This window comes from Rhamphochromis sp. 'chilingali' (genome assembly GCF_963969265.1).
Source record: "Rhamphochromis sp. 'chilingali' genome assembly, chromosome: 17".
Lineage (NCBI taxonomy): Eukaryota > Metazoa > Chordata > Actinopteri > Cichliformes > Cichlidae > Rhamphochromis > Rhamphochromis sp. 'chilingali'.
Window position 1 is genome coordinate 9,446,415 of NC_137944.1, and position 16,806 is coordinate 9,463,220.

The 16,806-nt window shown below is 39.9% G+C and overlaps 1 protein-coding gene across 1 annotated transcript; it reads right to left on the bottom strand.

Annotated features, from left to right (window-relative positions):
• Positions 1-3,196: 3,196 nt before the first annotated feature.
• On the bottom strand, positions 3,197-6,379 carry edn2 (endothelin 2). Its single transcript, XM_080863257.1, has 5 exons — positions 6,145-6,379; positions 5,480-5,624; positions 5,227-5,340; positions 4,545-4,628; positions 3,197-4,441 (listed from the first exon to the last, which is right to left on the bottom strand). The coding sequence occupies exons 1-5, from the start codon at positions 6,212-6,214 to the stop codon at positions 4,375-4,377; spliced, it is 480 nt and encodes a 159-aa protein (XP_080719383.1). The 5' UTR covers positions 6,215-6,379; the 3' UTR covers positions 3,197-4,374.
• Between the last annotated feature and the right edge of the window lie 10,427 nt (positions 6,380-16,806).

Consider the following 16,806-nt stretch of genomic DNA (forward strand, 5'->3'; position numbering starts at 1 on the left):
CATCAGCATGTTAGCATTATCTGAAAGCTAAATTACAGTGCATCTTTATTCAGCCATTATTATCACTTTTGCCATCGGCGTAACTTTGTGCTGAACATTGTCAAGATCTCTGTCTAAATAAATAAATAAATCTGGGTAAATTCCCAGATGATTAAACACGCATTTTGCTGGTAATACCTGAAATGAGTAAAGAAAATCAACAGCCTACTTATGCAAGATAATTCATCATTTTATTGGGGGGGGGGGGGGGGGGTTATATTGGCTGGGTCTGATTATTGGGGGGGGGGGGTCATAGCCCCCTAACCTACCTGGAAATTACGCCCCTGACTTTTGCAATGCTAAAGTGCTGGAATGAGTTAATGTATAGATATGTTAGAATGAAGCATCATCTAGTGATTTCTGAAACTTGTTTACACTCCCCAAACGACTGTATTTAACTGCTAAGTGCTAATTTGATAAGTGTGTATGCAATAACAAGAGGAAAGAGACCTGGGACCTGAGTCACACAATCATAATTTACCATCAGCCAGCATGTTGGATCAAGCAACAAAAAAACAATAACAAAAAAAAAAAAAACAGGCTGCATTGAATAAAACAAAGCAAAGCATTTAGTGTTATGGCAACAGAGTGATTAAGGTTACAATCTCAATCCCCACATCCAGCCCATATCAGTTCCCTAGACAAACAACAAGCGTGCTGCTGTTTTCCTTTGTTTCTTTTCCTCTCCTGGTTCGCTCTTGTGTTAAAGGAATTTGGGAAGAATGCAGAAAAAGCTTCCTGTTTTCATTCCGCACTCTTAGTCAGCTATTAACACTTTGTAGCACACCGGGGGGTCTATGAGTTCTCGGTGACGTCAGAAAATAAGTAGAAATTGAGGCACAGGTTCATATTAATACTTAATGGCCTTAGATTAGAACTAAACAAGCACACACAGTTTGGGAGGCTGTGGCTCCCGAAGTAAACAGGAGGAAGTCAGGGTTCAATGCTAAACTCCAACAGTCAGCATGTCCTTGAACTAAATAACTGAACCCCAATGCAACCATGCTGAGAAAAGAAAAAGAGCTGTACGAATGTGTGTGGCTGGGTGAATGAGGCTTGCAGTAAAAAGCACTTTGAGTGCTCAGTCAGAATAAAAAAGTTCTATCTAAGCAGTACAAGTCCATTTATAGTTTGTTATCTAATGGCTGGAAGTGGATCTGGTAAAATATAACCAGTATATAACCAGTATACAGGAAACACCATAACTAGAATGTCAAGTTGCAAACTGTGTGGTAAAAATATTCAGATTGACACCTGAAGTCAGGAGACTGAAAGCAGCTTGTCAAGCTTTTTTCAAGGGTGCTGCAACATAATCCACCTGCGAGCACCTCTGCACCTCACCAATTATCTTCTGCATCTTCTGTTTTTCAACCAAACCAGTTTTGCTATAATTTTCTCCTCTCCAGAGTTTTCTCTGTCCTTGGGAGTAGATGAAGTTGTGCTGGAAACTTCTCTTCTGTTCCTCGGGTGAAGCTGTGGGCATTTTCAAACGTTTTATTTGACAGAACAGTGAAAGGAGTGGACAGTAAAACAGGGAGAGAGTTGGGGGAAGGACATGCGTTTGGCATGTGGGTCACCCACTCGTCCAGGTGAGAAGGGGGAAGCTGTTAACCAGCTGAAAATCTATGAAATTTGTTTATATTTTCCATTAACACCGAAGATTATAGGACTCAATCATCAGCCTTATATTGTTATATCTGAATTTACTAGAATAGGTAGACAAATGTATTGGGGGAAAAACTCTTGTGGAAGTTCTACACCAGTGGCAATGGCTGTTTTCAGTCCCACTGCCACAGGTACAAAATCAGTCTGCTTTTAAAAACATTTATGAAAGAATTAGTCGTTGAAAATAACTTTCTGAATTCAGTTGTATCTGTTGTATCTGAATTTTGGTGATGTGTGTGTCTTTCTGCACAATGCTTTGTTAGTCTGTGTTCCACTCATTATATGTATAGGCAGGGTGTGGGTGTGTACATGTGTGGCTGGAGGATGGAGAACAGCCACATGCAGGCCTGATGGGTGTGGCCACACCTGAAGTTCCTGCCACACACCTGTTGGTGATCAGGGCTTGTCGGGGGAGCTACTTAGGAGAGTGTTGAAGCTCCCACCGGTGTGGGATCATTGAGTTGTCTACCCAAGTTAGTGTGTGTCAGCGTACGATGGTGCAGTTTGTGTATGCCCGCCGGGGTTGGTATTGATGGTTGTTTTTGTGGTTTTCCCCCCAGGTGGAAGAGTGGACCAGAACGGCAGCACGCACAGGGTGTGCGAGAACACAACAGCGGGGAGCACAAGCACACAGGATTCAGGGGGGCAACGGGGAGTTATTGTGTTTACAGCCTTCACTGTAAATAAAGTGCACTGTTTGCATCGCAGAACCATGCGTTTTGGGTCCTCATTCCCCCATATCCCCACGGTCTGCCAGCCTGACCGTGACAACAACACGACAGTTTAGGATATGTCTTCCCTCCTACATTTTCCACCATCAACTTTACATGGTACAGTCCAAATCTCTTCTTTCATTCACATCAGCACAAAAACTGTGCACTGGGAGCTTCATCAAATGGGTTTAAAGCAGCTCCTTTAGGTGCAATATGTAGGTGACTCAGTACTTTTGTCTATATGGTGTAACTGGTTAAGTTTGCAGGTCTTTAATCAGCACATTTACTCACTGCACTCTGTCTGCAGGAGCCCATGACAACATTAGGCCTTAAAAAAACATCCAATCTCTGAAAAGCTTAAACAACTATCTCATCCTTTTGTTTAAGTCTTCAGTCATCTGATTTAGAACAACCAAACCCTGCACATCACCCTTATGTGACTAAACTGACATAAACAATGGGATTATTTTAAGTAAACAGAACAGTGAGTACCTACTTAATGTTCATGGAACTGGTTCATGACCATTTTTCTTCCCAGAGCTGCTAAAAGCAAAACTGATCATGAACCAAACATGAACTTGTGAGGATATTTTCAACATCACAATGTTTTCATGCTTGTGTAAGAGAGAGAGAGGCCAAACTCCACAGACAGCTGGGTTTTAGTTTGAAACGGGTTATTTACAGTTGAAAGTTGATCAGGAAAGACATAAAAATGAAGCAAGATTCTTCATAAAAATACTTTGATGCAGTTTTATTTTCTCATACAAAATTCAGCACATCATAGAAATATAAATACATCCTTGAATAAATTAGAAAATAAATAAAGTTTTCTATTCAGAATTATTGCTATCATTTTCATATCAGCATGAAACCTAAAGCTGGTCAACTTTTCACCATAAACAGCAGTGAGATATTTGAGGATAAATGCTTTCTGAGGCTCCACGCGTCCGCCACTTCCTGTGGATTCAGACCAAGCAGATAGAGTGAATGGCTTTATTGCACAGAAAAGAATAGAGACCAGAGGTGTTAGCGCAATGTTTGCAAGTGCATTGACTTAAGAGTTGTAGTTTCTTGCTTGCTAATTGCAGATAAGTTGGGGGAACATTTGTCACAGGAGAAAAACAATGGCTGCATTTTTTTTATTTTTTTTTTTTTTGGCAAGCTGCACATCATTGAAATCTCCTGGCTTATCTTCAATCAAAAGATTAAATAGGACCTATGCAGTAAATACTTGAGCCAAGACAATAGATCTGCTGTGCTGCTGCTGTTATGCAAACACAATGTGTACTGCATATGTGTGTGCGGAGGAGCTGACAATGGACCTCGTATAAAGCTAATTGTTTCTTAGATAAATCCCAAAGATATGACCTTCATTTCACAGCGGCAATGTGCGCTGAAAGTGAAGAAGCTGCCATTTTCAAGTACTCCCTAATCATTTAAAAAAAAGCTATGCCCTAAGCAGGACAGCAGATTCCAGCTCTGATACAGAGGAATATTGAACCAGATCAAAGAACTACACAAAAAAAAAATCATTTCAGTGCCATCTGAAAAACTAAACATGGAGCTGATATGACTGTGGAATAACTATCCCATGTTCTTCTGTAGGCGAGTTGTAGATTTCAAATTGTTCATACAGACATTCACAATCAAATTCCTGGTCGAAAGTTGGTAATCGTAAGCTTTCTTCACGTCACTGTCTTCTAGTCTATGAGCAATGACTTTCCTCCTCCACCCAGCAGCTCCGGTTCTTGCTGCAGGACTGTCTTGGGGAGCTGCCAGTCTTTGCTGCACTGTTGATCAAATGCTTGGTCCACTGTTCGTTCTGTCTTCCGTTCTTCCACCTTTCCATGACACATTTTGAAAGCTGTGTGCTTGAATTGAAGGCAGGAGTTTGTCGTCCTTGCAGGCTGACCAGCTCCTGCTTTTCCTTCAGCGCTCTACCTCCCTGTTCTACTCTTTAATTTGCTGACTCCAGAACAGATGAAACTTCTTTAGCCTTTGCTGTGTTAGTCTTGATAATATCTCTGTGGGAAAAACCAAAGAAACCAGGTTAGACATGTTTCATGTATCTCAGAAATGGAGAAACCCAACTTTACAACTTGATCCTTGAATTAAGTCTTCATTTACCTTAAAGACGCCAGTAATTTGTTGCTTTTCATGCTTCCAGATTCAACAAGGGGCTCTGCGACATGAGTCCTGAGATCCTCTGAGCTGTGGAAAGATGGACAATCGACATTAAAACAAGGAAGGAAATTGGAACTTTACAAACTGGGAAGTTATATAGTATTTGAAGCACAGTTAGTTCAGGATTATCCTTGCTCTTCCCTGGGATTTAAAACCAATATATTTCAGATGCCTTAAGAATGCAGGGTGTGGCTTACAAAATACCTCTGCGGATAACATCTAGCAGAGGTGACAAATTCATACTGGCGCTTACATGGCCAAAACAACTCAAAGGACGTCAATCATTCCCTTGCACAAAAGCAGAAATGTAAACTTTCCAAAAATAGCAGCCCTGCTAATAAACCTTTGTGATTTCTTTCAAGGCCTTCAGCAGGTATGCGGGCCTTTCTTATTGCTACGACTGCTACCCTCATATTGCACTGCCACTATCATTTCTCTGTGACTCACCCTCCCCATCGACATATTTTCAGGCTCATCACAAAGATCTGATACAGACTGAAAGGAGACACATAAGCTACTTTGATACAATCTAGGAGGCAAATGAGGGTACGTGAGGGGAAATGCCAGCTTTGCTTCAGGTGTAGGTAGAAGGAGGAAGAAAAGCTAGAAAGGAAGGAGTTTTCACCTTTTATGGCAGAAACCGTGGCAGGTTTTATCGGCTGCACTGAGGCATTCACAACGGTCTGTTGACCGGCGACGGCGAGACAGGGAACTACCCAGGCCGTAAGGAAGGAGTTTACTGTAAATGAAAAATGATATCATTTAATGAAGGCATCTTGGATTAGGTTAAAAAGCACACCTGAGTTCTTCCCCTTGGGTTGGGGTAAGGGTTTGTGATGCTAACAAATGTAGCTCACTGAAGTATTCTGCAGCCTCACCTTGGTGTGTTTACCCAGATGATATCAAGGTGGCAGAAGTAGATGCATTCTTTATCGTCCCAGTTGTTACAGGAGCAGCGCTTGGTCCTGATATGGTGCAGATGTGGAGCCTGAGCAGGCTGCTCTGATAAGGGGAGTCCACAACCTAGCAAAACACAAATATTTTTTTTTTTAAATCCTCCAACCAAATCTTGCATTGTGGTTAGTGATTATCACATGTAAATATAGACAAAACACACTCCAACAAGGTAAAAAAAAATGCAGTGGTGATTGTTATTAGGGCATGTTTATCATTATTATACATCATGTCAAAGTCAAACAATCCCACATGTTCTCTAGAAGTGCAGTGGTTAGGAAGCGATTACACTTGAGTCAAAGGAGTGGTTGCTTATTAAAGGAAAGTCTGCTTTGATTAACAGCAAACACAGCACTGTATTTACACTTTCTCTGGTGACTAACTCAAAGAGGGTCAAAGACTCTTTTTCTTATTTTAGTCAACTTCAAAACTTAACTCCTAACATGTCATTTACATATCCCTCAATTCTAGAATAAACTGATAATATAGTGAGTGAAGAGCTGTTGTAATTCATTTATTGTACTTTGCCATCAGATCTACAAAAGTTGCCATAATATTTTAAAAGAAAATTGAAGAAACAGTTTCTCACCTTCTTGCAGAGCCACACAGATGATGAACAAAGTCAGTATCTTGCATGTGAAAGAAGCCATCATTCTCATTGAGTGTGAGTAAAGTTGCTGACCCAGATGTGTGCGCACAGGTCCTGTGTTTAGAGGCTGAAGAGCAGCAGCAGGTGCTTTATGCTCCAAGCCCCAGCCAACATCTACTTATACCCCGTGGCCACTCCTCCCCTCGTCTTTCTCACTTAGGCTCCACCTGCACTCCCGCCAACTCTGATCCTAGAAAACATGTTCACATTCCTGCATGGTCCTTCACAGTCGCAACAACAGCAGGAAAAACATGTAAGGAAGTTCTGAGTAATCCACGTTTCCCTTTGTCATTCCTGCTCGGCTGGAGACACAGAGACTGTTTTCCACAGTGTCTGCAGATGCACTGGAATTCAACCAAAAGTGAACATTTGAGTGTTTTACGCGTCAGACTCAGAATAATAAATAGCACCCAAACGACAGCAGGACAAAGCAGGAGTGAGCTGTACCCTGTACGGTGCACAGGGTGGATTTTTAGTAGCCTACGTGAGAATTCGGCTGAGATTAAGATAAACAGTTGTTCTGTCTTAATCTCAATTGAGAGTGAGATTAAGACGCGACGAGCAGGTGTGTGTTTCATTCAGACTTTTTGTGTCAACATATATAAGAACAAAGAGTATGAGGATGTGGGTTGTTGGGTGTAGATACAGATGTAGGCAGCGGTTGGTTTGCGTGTGCCGCGGCTGATGTGCGCCTGAAAGGATCACGGAGAGCTGTCAGGAAAGCGAGCACATGGCACACCGTACCGCCGCACAGCATCGATACCTCTGTGCGCAGCAAACGCTGACCCTCGATACACAGACGCCTGCCACATCAGCTGTCTGCAACCCACGCACACGCCACCGTGCGTACACTGCAGGTCCACTGATACACACATCTCAAGCTTGACCGCATCCTGGCCGCCCACGCGGTGAACTGTAAAAGCACGTCATGCAGAGACCCTCGGGTATTTTTCCCTCTTATTACCTATAGAATGGATTCTGTCCTTCATGTTTAGAAAGATGTACCGGCAGTATGTGATCAGACTGGACTGCTCGGTGGGAGAGAGGGAATGCGATTAACTTGGAAGGAGACCCTTCAGATAGAGTCGTTCAGTCGAGTGCATGATGCTTTTGCCAGTCAGTACATTAAAAAACAAACAAACAAAACATGATTGTAACCGCACAGCATTTTGTTAGCTTCATTACCACAAAATCTTATCTTTGCCGTGCAGGAGCCATGTTTGGGAAGAAAGGAGGTTATCATTCAATCCATGTAATTTAATATTGCACCAGTTTGCTAAAACACTCACCTCTCTGAAGCTTTGCATTCCAAATTAAACTTCCATAATTCTAAATGTTCAGCCATTTCCAGCTGGTCTGGTTTGCTCTATAGTTCAAAAGTTTCCTGAATCTTTTGATATTTTTCATGCTCCACACTCACTAGTCCCATCCCTATCCCCACTCAAGTGACTCTTGGTCCACTTATGCTTACCTGTCGGAAAACAAGCTACAAATGCCCCTAAATAAGGAGTTAAAAAATGATGAGACAAACTTTTTTATGTTGTACAATCCAACAACTACATTAATATAATACCTGAGACAGACTGCCAGGTCTTCATCTATTGCAGAAACACTGCAAACTCCTGTTTGTACCAGGATCTGGACTCAGACACAGGATGCTGAGATCAAAGTTGAGCAGTCTTATAACAAAGTTCAGATTGAAAATGTACCGATAGTGTTTGTGGGGCTTTTTCCCCAGAGAGCTAGTCCAAGTCCAGTTTCCTCCACAGATATCTCCACAGGTAGTTAGCACAACAGAAGAGTAAAGTTAAATCCACACAACATGCTAACACAAAGAATAAACAACTCACTGGAACTGGAGCAACACTTCCACTGAATGGGTGGAAAAAATCTTTCAGCCCCTGCCATAAGTAACTGTGACACAGGCTTGCAGGCGAGTGACTACATGATAATTTCCAGGTTTGCTGACAGGAAGATGAAATCTGGAGGAAGTTCCACCTCTGTAAAGCAGAGACAGGTGTGTATGTGTCAGCACAGAGGTGTGGGGACAGATGGAGCAGATAGGGGAGGAAAATAAAGAAGGTAAGTCGGCAGTGGAGGAAAAGTGTGTCGAGGACAAATAAATGTTATGTTTCAGGATTATTTCATTTGGTGTGAGCTTTTTATCATTTTCTCAAAAGCCTAACATAATGGTTATAAAATCAAATAATATATTCACTGCAGTGAAGTCAGTACCATAATAAACCCGTGTCCTCACACGTGGAAAATGAGCACACTGAGCACAGGTGACCGTGAGGACAGACAGGATGATATCAGCACGGTTCATGTCAGAGAGGATCGTTTCTAAAAGGGACGAAACAAAAGCCGGCAGCATCAAGGCTGTGACACACGACATGTAGCTCTCCGTCTCTGTACTTAACTTTTCCCTGTTGTTTTTCCATTCTGAGCAAATAGACCAAATCAAATTATGTCATAAAAAACACACAAAAACATCCAACCACAAAAAAGAGCAAACAACGCTGAAACCGCAGTGAAGTGATCTGTGCTGCTCCACTGAATGGGACAACAGAATCAAATCACAAGCTTCATGTTTTTAGGGGGAAAGTGTTTCATTACAGTATCTCACTTATATGTTGGGTGGTGATTGTGTTTCTTTTGGTACAGAAAACTACAGGGTGGGTCATTTATAAGGATACGCCGTAATAACATGGGAATGGTTGGTAACTTGTAAATAACTCATGAAAGAATAAAGTTACGTTGAAACCAAGCACACCATTGTTTTTCTTGTGACATTACCAATAAGTTTGATGTGTCACATGGTCCTCTTCCTATTGAAAAAACAAAAGTTGTATCCAAGATGGCCGACTTCTAAATGGCCACCATGGTCACCACCCATCTAGAGGAGTTTGTCCCCTCACATATACTAATGTGCCACAAACAGGACTTTAATATCACCAACCATTCCCATTTTATTACGGTGTATCCATATTAATGGCCCACCCTGTATTTTGCGAAGGTTAATTATGACGCACCTCCATCCTCCACTGCAACTTACAGTTTGCGCCTCCTTTCCTATATGATGCAAACCAAGGACGCAGCGCCGGAGATGAAATTAGGTCAGAGTTTCACAGGTGTGGCTGTTCCACCGTCATTTGTACTTGGCTTCATTGCAAAACTCGGACAACAGGAGAGATTTTGTAAAGGTTAGATATCATGTCTCGTGTTTTTAAAATACACATATGCTGGTTGGTATGTTGTCAGCTGGCATAGGCACAAATCCCATTTTTGGTTTGTCCTGAGGGGCATTCAGCGGAAAACCCAAATCAAACACGCAGAGCTACCAGCGAAGGAACAGTCAAAAGAGACATGATGATGGAAATCTGCATGCTTTTTATGAACAGTGCCCCTTATCCTTGTTTCAATTTGTTTTCAAATGTATTCCTTTAAAAAAAAATTATACTCATATTTAACATTTGTTACATAAGATCTCCTTTTTTCATATGAAAAGCATCAAAAATGCTAATTTCTTCTTTAATGACAGTAAAAAACAGTCAAATTAAATTCTTGTTTTGAAAAAAAAATGCTCATTATTATGCCGAATGTTACATCTCTTGATTAAATTTTCTTTAGAAACCCTTGAATTATGTTATAAAACATACGTAAAAACTGTGAAAGGAGATGTTTTCCATTCTTCCACTTTAACTTGTTCTAATCAGCTGTGTTACAAAACATTGTTTTCTGAGAAGTATGCGGGCTATGATTGAATCATTTTGGTTATATTTGACACAAGCTAGTTTTCAAATTTATTTATAAGATTTTATTATTTGCTTTTAAGGTGTTGCACGGGTACGTGCCCTCATACCTTTTTGATCTTTTAAGCCGGTGCACTCCTGCAAGATGAGGTCTGCGGACCAAATGCTCCTGGCTGTCCCGAGGTCCAGATTAAAGCACAGAGGAGATCGGGCCTTTGCTGTGACTGCCCCAAAATTGTGGAACAAACTGGTCCTTCACATCAGGACCTCTCCAACATTGGACACTTTTAAAACACGTCTGAAAACCTACTTTTACTCCTTGGCCTTTAATTCAGAATGAGTTTGTACTACTTTTATTTATCTAATTTCTTACTCAAATCTTCTAATTTTATGATTCCTTTTCTTGGTTTTATCATGTTTTATTTCATTTGATTATCTTAATTGTACAGCACCTTGGTCAACACTTGTTGTTTTAAATGTGCTATATAAATAAATTTGACTTTGAATATCAACAAAACATTCAAGAAAGAGCATTCTGAAACACATTTTAGTACGCGAGCAAAGACTTACCGACAAGAATTTGGGTTGTTGATCAGTATAACCCAGTATAATCTGTTTACATCTTCAACACCTCTGTAAGGATGTCAGGAACGTGATTGCTGATCTTCACAATGGTTACAAACACATCAGCAACCAGTTGGGCGAGAAAATGAGAAATCCTGGTGCAATTATTTGCCAATGGAAGAACGGTCTGAAGCCCCACGCAAGATCTGATCAATTTAGATGAAACTTAGGAGAATGCAATTGATAAGTTGAGTAAGTTGAGCACTGAGGGAGACAAGAATTCAGACTATGAGCCCAACAATCCTGGCAGTGGGATCATTACACTTTGAGGATGTTTTCCTGATTAGGATCTCATTGACATAAAGATGTAAACCTCTTGGATGAAAACCTCTTTTCCTCAACTATGGCATTGAAAATGTGTGATGTGTCTGTTTTCCAGAAAGGTAGTTACCTGAAGTATTGGCATTACCAATACTGAGGCGTACAAATATGCCTCAAAATATAAGAACCTCATACAAAGATCTGAAGTTCTGTATATTCAGGCGACAGTTGAGAAACCTTAAGGACTTGGAGAAAATCCCTGCAGAGATGTTTGCTAACCTGAAGATCATGAAGTATTTGACCAGAGGATTAAATACTTCATTTTGTCACTAAAATCTTATATGGATATTGTATCCTTCATTAGTAAATCAAATAATAATAATTAGAGATGGACCGATCCGATATTACGTATCGGTATCGGTCCGATACTGACCTAAATTACTGGATCGGATATCGGAGAAAAATAAAAAATGTAATCCGATCCATTAAATATCACGAAAGCACCTCACAAAACTTGCAACACGCCGTAACTCGCCTCAGAACGTTAGCACGTCGGAGCAGTATGCATCACGTGATAGAGCGGCTGTGGCATGCGGGACCTGTCGGTGGTCTGGATAGCATGTGGAGCTTCGCTAGCAACCTGGCATTTCATCTCCGACAAAGTTATCCCCGAGAGAAGTAAAGCAAGTGTGTAAGTCCATCTCTGAATGTAAAGCATTCCTGCTTTAAGCTTAACAAGCGACTGCCTCTCGCTCTCCGGCTGCTACTTCAATCGTGAAACTGCTTAATGATCAGCTGATCGGCTTTTCTGTCGCGAGTCCGTCTGTCTTGTTTGTTTTTGGCCCACTTTGCACCAGAAAGAGGAAACCAGCGGCTGAACAACAGCAGCACGTTTAAGCTTGATAAGCTGTTGTTAGAATTTATTTAATATTACTTTCTACTCCAGGATCTTTTTCTACGTAGCTGACGCTGGTAACTGTGCAGGGGCGGATCTAGCAAAGTTTAGCCAGGGGGGCCGATAGGGCATGAACAGGGAAAAGGGGGCACAAAGACATACTTTTCTTTCTTATTCTCATTTAAAATGTCTAGCTTTTAATAAATAATTATCTGACACCCAAAGTTTTAATTTGATGTAAAATGAATAGAAGTCAATTACTGTATATAGTGACTATTAAGTCTAATATATACACCCTAGTAAGCTATAGTACTTTTTCCTTTGGGAAGGTACCATCTGTGCAGTCTGCAATTTTGTTGAAGAAAGATGTTGAATCTATTTAATATTTCTTGAAAAATAATTGATTTCTGTGCATTTTTTTCACACTTCATCAAATTAAGGTTGATTACGTCGATTAAGCATCATGAGGTGGAGCGTGAGGGGTGGTTCCCTATTTTTTATTTTTTTATTTTTGTTGTTGCTGGGAGTTGGAACCCTATTAGTTAGGTTTCTTAATATTTACGCTAAGTACTCTTTAAAATACCAGAATAGTGAGGATGGTGTAGGTTTAAATTTATTAGATTGATCAGTATTGCTGAACTATGAAATATCTTTTTTTGTATACAGGTATAACAGAATAGCTTTAGTGTAGTTGTTGTTTTAAACTTGAGTATGAACTTGCAGATTTGCAAAATGCAGCAAGATATTTTAAAAAACAGTTTTGTTGATTAAAAAACACTATATCGGATTCATATCGGTATCGGCAGATATCCAAATTTATGATATCGGTATCGGTATCGGACATAAAAAAGTGGTATCGTGCCATCTCTAATAATAATTCAGCAGCAGTTAAAGAGTGTTAGCGGGCGCATCATTTTCATAGGCTGTTTACCATAAATGGAATTGAATGTGGCTGACGTAGAGCAAGCCGTATTGAAAAACAGGAAGAAGTACAGTTGTTTAGGTGATGAAGGCTGGAAAAATATTGCAGATGTTGTGGAATTTAACATCACAGCTCCAACGGAAATCTAGACGAAAGAAGAAGACGCTTACAGAAGCAAGAGGGGAAAAAAAACACAGCTGAAGGTTGCAGATTTGCGTGTTGTCACAGTTTAAAAGAAGGGGAAATGCCAAAAGGATGTCACAATGCAAAAATGCCTGGCATGTGACCAACTCTTTGTTACAGCGGAGAAAGAAAAAAAACTCCTTTAGAGCAAAATTGTCCCGTAATTCAGTGGAATGGGCTCAATGTGAAAGTGTCCACTTTCCCTAATTTCCCCTTCGCCACTGTGTCCTTCCTCTGTTGCTTTTCCCAGACGTGCCAGTCTCGGGTAAAAAAAAAAGTGCCCTTATCTGTTCAGCACTTCCAACTGCTGCTGAGGAATGTATGTTGTTGTAATGGCAAACAAACAGCGGCGCCATAATTGCAGAATTTTCCTGGGGTTGAGGTCGATCATACGGATTGTGACACAATAGCATGCAAGTCATCACCTTCAGGACGCATTTGTAAAAATGCGTACACCGGGGCCATTACACAATTGGAAAATAAGACATCACGACATGAAATATCTGCCACAGCGTGCCGAGTTATCTTCTGCATCGGAGAAAAACATCAGGATTTCCTGTAGAAAGCTACAGAACATCATGGTTCATTCATTTTGCCATACTGTATGACAAAATAAATAATGGCCAATTAATTTTCCCAAGAAACCTGGACTACTTTGGAAGCCTCAGTTGTGCCTAATATTGATTTTATTTGTTTACAGGCTTAGTGGGGCAGCTTTCTACAGCAGTCCCAGTTTGTCATGTGGCCCCTTTGGAAAATTCATTGTCCACTCCTGCTGTTTAGTGTAGCTGCATTTCCTTTCATGCTCACCCTAAAACAGAAGGTTTGGTTTGATGTGCTAGCTGCTGAGAACTTTTAGAGTCGAGACTTAGAAGAAGCAACTCTACTGAGAAAATGAAACTGGCAGACTGCGAGGCAGCAGCTCAGTCTTCGTAGACAAGCGACTGAAGAAAAGACTGGAGTCAGAACAGTGTCTCTGCTATTTATTTTAGCTAAAAAGCTAAAAGCTTCCTTTGGGCTTTGAAGCTTTGCCTTGTACACACATTATGATATTAGACACTAAACAAAATGGAATAACCCAGAAGATAGTAATTCTCCTTCATCCACTTTGCTCCACTTATACAAATCACAGGGTCACAGTGGACACGTCACAAGTCCAAGAAAAGATTACAGTGAGACAGACACACTCAGTTCCACACCTGTGCATAGTTTAGGATCACCAGCATGTCTTTGGACTGTGGAAGAAAGCTGGAGGACCAAAAGGACACAAAGACAGACATATGCTTTGACTATTGTTTCATGGATTTTACATTTGATTTATATTTTGTTAACATAGTTGACAAAAACAACCAGCTCATGGGATTTTCTAAACTTACTAAAAAAGGGTGCTCAGCCAAGGCACGTTGTACTGCGAAAGTCAGTTTGTTTTCCTTTGCCCAGAAGTTTCTATTTGTGTTGTTGGCGTTGCTGCAAACATCAGGGCAACACCTTAGTGAAAATATTCTGATAGGTAAATATATCCATCCACTTCAGGGGCTGAATGACCTAACCCCACTGACTGCATGTCTTTGAACTGTGGAGAGGACCCACGCAGGCATGGAGAGATTGTTCAAACTACACAAAAAGGCTCAGCATTGTTGCCTTTTTGCTTTTCAGAAGTATTTTTCGTAGATCTTTATGTATTGGAACATTTTTCCTTTAAGTCACTTTTGAACAGCGGATTCAGTAAACTTATACTTTCATCCAGAATTTTCTATATTTAGTTTGACTTCTTCACAACATTATAAAAAATAGCTAGTTTATCTAAATGTTTATCCTGAAAGGTATTGTCCTGCTAGCTAAGCTTTCATTCCATTACCAAGTTAAGTTTGTATAGTACTACATCTCTGATGTACATCAGGAATGCAATGCCTCATCAGAGAAAAATGCAGACACCTTGTCCTTGTTCCTTATTGCTTAAAAAAACAGAAAAGAAGACAGGAAATGGACTTGGCACCTAACTGATTTTAAGTACAGAAATGCGCTGACTCACTCAGACAGGACCCTGATGCGAGTGAGGTGAAGAATGATAGCAGTATCATTACCAGCATGCCAAATACAGACCGAAAGTACACTAACTGTCGGCAGCCTACTTGTTATTAGGCCTCTCCTGTCGCCTCTATTCATCGCATGTTGTGAGAGTGCCTGGCACACCTGTCTGCGTCATTAAGGTCAATCATTGAAAAAGAATGAGTCGCACATGGAACCAGGAAGGGAAAAAACGTTTAGACAATGAGCTACAGTAAATGTAACGGCAAATTAGTGAAATAGCAGATAAATGGGTGAAAATGATAAAAACAAAACAAAAAAGAAGAGATAAAGACAGAGACAAATAAAAAGAAGTAAAACTTTGTTAAATAAACAGCTTAAATAACTGTAACATTTAAAATAATAATTTATGCTCCGTTATTACAAATAGTTGACATGTATATGTATGATGTATATATAGAAACACAATTTAATACAACATCAAATGGTTAAAATGATAGCGAAATTAAAACTTTAAGTCAGTTAGCTTAATGTAATGGCTACATCACAGTTTCTTCTTTATAGCATAACTGGCTAACTTTAACTTTGTTATTTAAAATGTTGTAACGTTTAGTTTTATATAATTAATAATATTGACTTACAGTTTACACAAAATAAAATAAGCTTTTTTTCATTTACTTATTCTGCAATAACATTTTCATTATTTTTTCTGTTTTTGGCTAGATGAACATGCAAAGTTGCTCTGAATGCAGCATGGTTATAGGTACCAGCTGGTCTGGTCTGGCTATTTCAGTAACTGCTGAGATTTCGAGACAACCTTTTCCAGGGTTTACATAGAACAGTTTGGAAATGATAAAACATCTACCAAGCGGCATTTCTTTGGGAAGAGTGACTCATGGGGTTTGCAATACATTGGGACAATAAACACAATTTTTTTTCTTAAAGTTACTTAATTAATTAATTAACAATCATTCCAAAACATTATAGTGTAGCCTTCTGGAATTAAATCAAATTAAATTAAAAGGAACCTCCAGCAGAACCAGGGTCAGGGCAGTCATCTGTCACAACTGGTTGAGGAGGTGGGGGTAGCACAAGACATATTATGGGAGGGCGTTTATTAATTAATAAAGATTAAATCTAAGAGTGATGCATGAAAACAAGAAAAGAGAAAACAGGTGAATAGAAAAGAAACAGTGCATCATGGGAAGCCCCAGCACGCGGAGACGATAGCAGCATGGCTAATGGATGCTTCAGCGTCAGCCAATCTAACCTCAACGATAAGCTTTGTCAAAAAAGGTTTTACGTCCAGAACAGAACCACAAAACAGAATTGTGATACATAAATGAATTAAATGCGAGAAAGCCTTTCTCAGAATAAAAGGTTGAACTCTATTTACTCTGCCATAAACCTTTAACATGTGTATGAACTTCATCTGACTCATTACATTCATATTATTTGTAAACTCTGAGCTTTATATCATTAACACGAATGGATCACATGGGAGATATGAAAAAATTAAAAAATGATGCCATTAGAAATAACAACTTCCAGGATGTTCTCTGAAGTGAAACTATCTACACATGTTTTTATTGTTGACCTTTTCCTGTCTTTTGTGTTTGCTTTCATAAAATTGTCATATTCCATAATTCCATAATTATTACTACAGTAACAAGATGATATGCAAACAAACCCACCCTGCATTAACACCCGACCCGACCCGGCTTCCAGTTTTCAGGAATCTCCATTCAGTTCTGTTTGTTTTACTTTGCCCTCAGACAGGTTTCCCCGTTTTGGGTTATTGTTTGCAGCTCATTTTCTAACGAAACATATCACAACGTTCCTATTAGGAACTATCGTCATAAAATTGGGTAATTACGTTAACGTTTGTTTTATACTGTAAGTAAATAAATGCACGCCTCTTCACAGGTAGATGATTT

Excerpts from the sequence above, each read along its gene's own strand:
- edn2 (XM_080863257.1), bottom strand. The coding sequence starts at position 6,214 with ATGAGAATGATGGCTTCTTTCACATGCAAGATACTGACTTTGTTCATC. Across the intron at positions 5,341-5,479 it reads ATCTGGGTAAACACACCAAG|TAAACTCCTTCCTTACGGCC; the intron begins GTGAGGCTGCAG and ends TTTCATTTACAG. Across the intron at positions 4,442-4,544 it reads AAATTACTGGCGTCTTTAAG|AGATATTATCAAGACTAACA; the intron begins GTAAATGAAGAC and ends TTTTTCCCACAG.